General features: G+C 34.6%; 1 protein-coding gene across 1 annotated transcript; it reads right to left on the reverse strand.

Annotated features, from left to right (window-relative positions):
• Positions 1-2,179: 2,179 nt before the first annotated feature.
• LOC141398206 (lamin-C-like) lies at positions 2,180-3,547 on the reverse strand. Its single transcript, XM_073975439.1, has one exon. The coding sequence runs from the start codon at positions 3,545-3,547 to the stop codon at positions 2,180-2,182; it is 1,368 nt and encodes a 455-aa protein (XP_073831540.1).
• Positions 3,548-7,990: the final 4,443 nt, after the last annotated feature.

Here is a 7,990-nt window from a genome sequence, read left to right on the forward strand (position 1 = left end):
CTTTTTGTATTTTGTTTTTCTACGGTAGTAGTGTTTGTTGTTGTGATGGGTGTGTGTTGAGTTTTATTTGAGTTCGTTTCTGTAATTGCTTTTTGAGCTGTTGTGTTTGCTGTTTCTGTTAAAACTTGTTGAGTTGTTGTGTTTTTCTGGTGCTGAGTTGATGTGGTAGGTGTTGTGAGAACATCATCATTGTTGGTGTTTTTAACAGTTTGGGTATAGTTGGTTATGTTTATTCTCTTCTTACGCTCTTCCATAGCACGCGAGAGATTTTCAATGGGTATGTCAGACGGAGTGAGTTTTGGTGCATTAATTGCAGCTTCTTTAAAGGAACACTACTCCTTGTGTTTTCATACCATTTATTATTTCCTCTGCAGAAAAATCAGTGAGTAAGTAACAGCGAATAAAGTCTTTTACGATGTTTAAAGTTGGGTGATAGTAGCATTCGACGGGGCAAATTCCAGCAAGATTTTTAGTTTTTATGAAACGATATGCTTGAAATTCGTTTTTTGTCAGGAATGAGAGATTTCCATCTCTAGTGAATATTGTTTTTAGAGGTTGCTCAGAAGAGATACCTTGTATTGCTTTTGATATTAAAAATATGTTGAACGATTTAATTGTTTTTTCTGGATGTTTACTTTTCGTGATGACTGAACAAAGTTGACGTCTTGTTGGTAGGTTTTGCTAGAGGTAAGAGACGAACCAATAAGATATCCAACAGGAACATCAACGAGCAAAGAGTTGTGGACTGTAATTTTTTATATAAATTATTCCTCAAAGCCAATGAGGAATAATTTGCGGTGAAATGAGAGGAGAAATAAAACACAGGAATTAGTTATATTTTCATAAACGTTATAAAGCGTAATTCAATTTATTTTATAATTGTAAAAATTCAGAGACGAGAAGCGACGCTTACCATTCGGTTAGTGCAAGAGAAGTGAAGTATTAAAAGGAGAAAGAGTACCGGTTAAGCCTACATTTTAACGAAAAGACGAGATATTTGACAATTAGAACTTAAATCATATTTACATTAGCTATTTCTTAAAATACGTTACAAATAATATTTGAAACTCATAAGTCGATGGTCAGACTAGCAAGGTTTCTTGAAACCAATTTCGGTAAAGTTTCTTTTCAAGTTTCGTTAGTGTCCACACAAGTTAACGTGAAATTTAAGATTTTTGCGTGTCCTCTTTATTTTACCATTCGCGTTTGTTGTGTTTCTCACACCAATAAAAACAAAAAAAAAGACATAAATAAACCAAAAAAAAAAACAACATAAAATAATTAACATTAATAATTAAATTAATATTAATAGTTAAATTTTCACTATTTCATTAATTAAATGTTTTTATTAAATCTTTTTATGTTTGTTTTGTTGTTAACGTTTGCTTGAGAAAATAAAAATGAAAGAAAATGGAAGAAGTAATCTTGCAACCAAAAACAAGAAGAGGCAATGATGAGACGACTCCTAGTCTCATTACAAATGCACCCAAGAAACTAAAGGAAAAATAACCTAAGAGAATGAAAACACCCGCGTTAGCGATGTTGTTCGTTTCGTTGCTTTAGAGAGACTCTTTATTTCCTACAAAATATTTAAACCTAAATCTTACAAATCTAATAATAACACACATACATTCCGTTTGGACGCACTTTAGAAATGCACGCTGCATCTAGAAATACATTATGACGCCGTGCACACACACGTTGCGCCGATAATGGAAAATACATATTTTATTATCGACCCTTCGCTATCTTTACTGTTTTGGGTACGACATTTGTTCCATTATTTATGGCCGACAGTTGATTATTTTTAGACATAGATTCTTAGACGACATGCTTACAAAGAAATCTACCTGACTCTATTTACACAGAAAAGAGTCTTCTACAAAATTCACCATTCTCCCCGCCTTAAAAGATCCTAATCTTTTAACTGTTAGGACAGGACATTGAACATTTTCTTGCTTGCTATCTGACTCCATTTACATAGACTAATTTAGATACAAAACTAAGCACTCTAATGTATGAATGTTATTTTTTACAAAATAGGAATATTATCTTAAACATTGTCATAATATAATACTTTTCATTTTCTGCTGAAGGCATTATTTAGTTTAATTATTAATAATAAAAAATATATAGAGCATTATCATGACTTAATTCTAGGTGATGGCACCCAACACCTTCAGCAACCAGTATGGATGATGACTTTTTTTCCCCGATGAAAGACGTGGTAAATCCATTTTCTTCTTGGAGGATTCTTCTCGGCACTAGAACTTTCTTCATTAATTATACTATGATTGGACACATGACGTATAATTCTACGCTTGACACGATCTGCACTGGCAACTTCTTCATTGGCATTATATAGTGTTGTCTTTATGTTTTCTCCACTTTTCCATTTTCGTGGCTTCATCATTATTTTTGTTGGTGGTTCTTGTGCTGTATCCGTTAGAAACCTTTGAGATACGGTAGCACCGCCATCGATTTGCACTTCATTGGTACCTTTATGTTGTACCCTTGCTTTAGGATCACCTTTGGAAATTTCGATGTCATATTCTCTGCTAGTTACAGCCCATTCCGTTTGGCTACTAACTTCTTCGTCATTCAATAGTTTTTCGTAGACAACACTTTCTTGTAGCTGTTGTAATTCAGCGTCCACTTTGGCAATCTCAGAAGCGTGGCGTCTTCTTTCATTGGCGAGCAATTTTTCCAAATCACAATTTCGGCCATTCAATGCAGCATTTGTAGATTCCAACTTACTAATGCGAATATACACGCTTTCAATATTTTGATGAGAGACATCTAATTCTTCGATATCACGTGAAGCTGCAACGGACTCACGATTGGTTTCTGCTTGGAGATCCTTAATCTTTTGCTCGTACAGCATTTTCATTTTACGCATTTTTCCTTCGTGTTGTTCACGCAACTCTTGCAACGACTGTTGTAATATGGTCTCATATTGTTTAGAGAGACCAGTGCGTAATTCATTAATTTCTTCTGAGTGAAATTTTTCCTTGAAGGTCAGTTCGTTACGCAGATGTTGTATGTTGCCTTCCAACTCAATACGTGCCTGTGCATCCTCTTTAATTTGTTTGCGTAGAAGCTCCAATTCTGCATGCACCTCACAGAGTTCAACACCGGCTTCCTTCGTATAAGCAGTCGCAGCATCGTATTTGGCGTTAAGATCAGCAGCTCGTGACTCGTACATACGAGCCTTCTTCTCAGCAATTTGCCAGTCCTTGGTTGTTTGCTCCAATCTGGCCTTCAACTGCTCATTTTTCTCACGCAGTTGGTTGACTTCGATATTTAATTTCCGCGAAACATCACCGCATACGTTTTCATTCTTAGTTTCCGAAGTTTCCCCAACACTACCTGTAAACTTTACTATTGTCTTAAGTTCAGGAATAGTCACATTTTCAACTTTCCTAATTGAATTACTATCTACCTGTCTAGTATTTATCTTGGGAACCCATTTCCCATTGATCTCTTCATAATCTTTTACTTTCACCTCTTTAGGTGCTACTCTAGAAATTTTCCCAAATCTCACCATGCGGTAACAAATTTGTAAAAAATTGAAATTCTCTACGAGATTATCCTCTTTAGGAAACTCATTCAAATATTGCATCAGTACTGATGACGCAATATCATATCTGTCTTTGACATCTTCACACTTAGAAACTCATTCCTTATCTCAGTCTCCAGCGCATTTAATGAATATTCAAACTCTCTAATTAAACCTCCTTTTAATGTTTTTGAATGGCGCAGTATGTTTCTTTTTTCATACTGTTCCAATGGACTTAAGCTGTCCATCTCAGCTATATATTTATATCTAGAAAGAATTCGTGTATCTAACGAATCCTTCTTTGATTCGATCCCAAAATCTATCCTTACTTGACGATTTAAGAAGTCGAACTTTTTTATTGCATACCGCACACCTGAGGCGAATATGCTATGCATTTCATATGGAAATTTTCCCATATCACGGAGCTCCCTATCATTGTCTAAAAAATCCCTTCTTGCTTCCGTGAAGGAACTACCAACTTTAAACAACTTTTCCCTTGTTTCCCTGGTTACACTTTTCTGAGCAATTTTGCTCAGTTCTAAGTAAAGCGAGACAATGTATTCGCCCAACACCCTTTGATGTTGGATGAAATCTAGAAAATTCATTTTCACGAAATACACTTTTTGTCACTTTATTTATTTTTTATTAGCAGCTATAAAAATTGGCCTAACACAATCTTTGCTTCGACTGTGCGCCTTTCTAAACCTAACGAATAAACCTAACGTAGTCACTTTTCACTACGCGTCTAATACGTTATCACACTGACGGAAAAACTACAGCACTTTTCTTTTTTAAAAATGTGAGCCTAACACGTCACTACACTAAACACGGATAGGCCTAACGAGTTATTTTTCACTACGCGCCTATCACGTCGCTATACTACACGTGAAACTATCTCGTGTCTTTACTATACACGACACAATGACTTTGGGGTCACCAAATGATGAGACGACTCCTAGTCTCATCACAAATGCACCCAAGAAACTAAAGGAAAAATAACCTAAGAGAATGAAAACACCCGCGTTAGCGATGTTGTTCGTTTCGTTGCTTTAGAGAGACTCTTTATTTCCTACAAAATATTTAAACCTAAATCTTACAAATCTAATAATAACACACATACACATACATTCCGTTTGGACGCACTTTAGAAATGCACGCTGCATCTATAAATACATTATAACGCCGTGCACACACACGTTGCGCCGATAATGGAAAATACATATTTTATTATCGACCCTTCGCTATCTTTACTATTTTGGGTACGACATTTGTTCCATTATTTATGGCCCACAGTTGATTATTTTTAGACATAGATTCTTAGACGACATGCTTACAAAGAAATCTACCTGACTCTATTTACACAGAAAAGAGTCTTCTACAAAATTCACCAGGCAACATAACAAACACAGAAAACCATGTACATGGGTTTCACTACTTCATACCCCCCGCCTATAAACTTGACGTCGCCATGTTGAAATCGTGCTAGTCTGACCATCGACTAAAGATTACTTATAATTTTAACACAATGTAAAGTTGTTTAAACGAAGTTTGAACATGCTCCCCCGCCTTTGACAATACATCCTCAGAATGGACAATACATAGTTGTTGATGCTATGGGTTAAGGGAGCCTCATGATAACCGCTGCTGTAAGGGGGAATGGAATGTTAAATCTTTAGCTCACTTTGTTGATCGATCTGGAATGGAAAAGACATTAGTAAAGTCCATGGAATACTGCATAGAATGAAAATATGAGATCAGATAATAATTTATAAACCAGATATAATTGTTGATAAATTTTTAAATTGGTGCTTGGGTTTTTAAAAGTGCTTAAATTTTTAAGAATTTTTTAAATGAATTTTCCCAGAGCCGGGCTTGAACTCGGACCTCCTGTACGTTAGTCCGACACGCTTACCTCTGGGCTACCGTGGTATAAGTCATGAGACGAGCTTAGTATTGCGTGGGTGCATGTGACATGTAATTCAGTAAGATTACAACGTGGAAATTCGGCATTTGTTCATTTGCATGCGTATACTATTTTTAGAACTTGGAGGAAACTGAGAAGGTACATTTAGAAGTGAATTTTGGATTTAAGAAGTTATTTAGGTAAGAAAATACGATTTTGAAATTTGACAGAAACCGGACTCGAACCGGCTTCCTTACACCTAGTAGTCTGCTGCGCTCCCACTAGGCTACCAACCCATTCACATGGATCTCGGATGGAATCGAGAAAGTATGTGTACTTTGTTTGTGATGTGTTTATAAATAATTGATCACTGATGATTTGTGTTGATTTTCTATTTCCAAATGATTATTTTGATTTTGTTCATCAAAGTTAGCAATAGGCCTGTTCGATAACTTTGCAAGTAAAAAGTATTTGCAAGTTCTTGCAACTACTTGCAAGTTCTGTCAGTTCTCTTTTACTGAACAAGTTTGTTATCGAACAGCATTTTCTAAAAGTTTATACAAATTTGTACAAATTTTTGGGTTATCGTACAAACCTAATGTTAAGCTCTGTTTTTAGAAGTTATTTTGTAGATTTCTCTTTCTTTCTTTTACCTCTTTATTTTCTAATTTTTACTGGTTTTATGTCCAATTTACATTTACAAATTTGTACAAATTTTTGGGTTATCGTACAAACCTAATGTTAAGCTCTATTTTTAGAAGTTATTTTGTAGATTTCTCTTTCTTTCTTTTACCTCTTTATTTTCTAATTTTTACTGGTTTTATGTCCAATTTACATTAGCAACTTTCGTTATTTAGAGATGTTTCGTCATTTATTTGCTAAAACAGGCAACATTTTGCGTCATTTACCATACAAAAATAAATGACGATAGCTACGTCATTTATTCTAAACAACGCACGAAAACACCATACTATTATACGCAACCCTGCTTTTTCGTCATAAACTACCAAAAATGCAACTGTTTTATGATGTCTTTGTTTGTTTGTGTGTGTTGTAGAAAAACAAAAATACTCAAACGATGACAAAAGTGAAAATAAATGATTGAACAACTTGCAAAAATTATGTTTTTTGTTTTTGGACTTAATTTAATTTATTTGATACACATTTGTGTTGAAATTCCTATTTTTCTGAATAAATATATTGTGTGCGTGTGTTTGTGTTATTGTATATGTGTGTATGTGCGATTGTGTGCGTAAGCAAATGACGCAAAAAAAAACAGATGTAAATGCACTTCATTTGATTCTAGGATTTCGTAAAACGAAATCATTTAATGTGCATATGTAAATTGGACTTTACTGATAATTTTCCTTTGCTAGAATTTTTAAATGTTCTGGACTATTTTTTAAAGTTTTTAAATTTAATTTTTTACTTGTTTTTATTTGTAATTTCGCTTGCTTACTTATTAAGATAGTCGGGATTAATTTTTAATGTTTTTTTAATTAAATTTCGCTCGGAGTAGGGCTCGAACCTCCGTCCTCTTGACTACTAGTCGAGGACACTAGCACTATGCTATGTTAAGCTATTGCACAGTTTGACATTTTTGGTAAGTGAGTAGGTGTGTGAGCATAAGTATTGAACAATATTAACACTCAAAGAAAAATGTGAGTTAGTGAAATTAATTACAGATATATTTTGAGAAGAGAATCATTTAAGAAATTAACCATAGGTTAGTCCTTCCCCACCAACGACTTGCGACGATTTTTTTTTTAGCAAGGATTAAATGAGTTTGTATGGATTATGGTAGAGCATTGATCAAGTGAGGTAGATTTTGTTATAGCTGTATTAATAGTGTCACAATATTTTTACCCTGACTTAGTACATGCACATTTATTTATAGATTTGGAAGTTTTTCTTGGTGAATTTTTGCGTTTAGGTTTCTTATTTTGGTTACTTGAAACAAAATTGAGTGAGTTTTCTGCGAATATTGCGCCACTAAGTACCCAGCCGAATATGGTTTTATACGCTGATGTATTGCCAAATACATTTTTCTTAATACCATCTAGAGTTATGAATCTTTCGACGTCTGCTCCAAGGATGATATCTATTTCAGAGGATTCATATAAGCGTGGGTCTGCCAAATCAAGATCTTTAAGGGAGTTGTGACCAGCGATTTCAATAGAAACAGCAGGTAGAGGTTTAGTGACTTGCGATAAAATTATAGGAGAAACATAGAATTTAATATTATGCTTATTAGAAACAATTGATAATTGACATTCTGCTTTGGAGACTTGTTTCTGACCACCAACGCCAGTGATTTCATAGCTATCAGTATTTTTAATGGAGAGCTTTAGTCGATTTGTACAAGTTTGGGTAATGAAGGTTCTTTGAGATCCAGAATCTATCAATGCTCGTACAGTGGACAATTGGCCATTGTTTTGAACTTGAACTAAAACTGTTCTCAGAAGAATTGTATTGCTTGCGGTTGAAAAATTTGCTTGAATTTGAGACGAGACGGGCATGGCATAGCT

This window comes from Musca autumnalis, unplaced genomic scaffold (genome assembly GCF_047663935.1).
Source record: "Musca autumnalis isolate F117 unplaced genomic scaffold, ASM4766393v1 scaffold_3, whole genome shotgun sequence".
Classification (NCBI taxonomy): domain Eukaryota; kingdom Metazoa; phylum Arthropoda; class Insecta; order Diptera; family Muscidae; genus Musca; species Musca autumnalis.

Coding starts and splice junctions, on each gene's coding strand:
- LOC141398206 (XM_073975439.1), bottom strand. CDS start 3,547: ATGGTGAGATTTGGGAAAATTTCTAGAGTAGCACCTAAAGAGGTGAAA.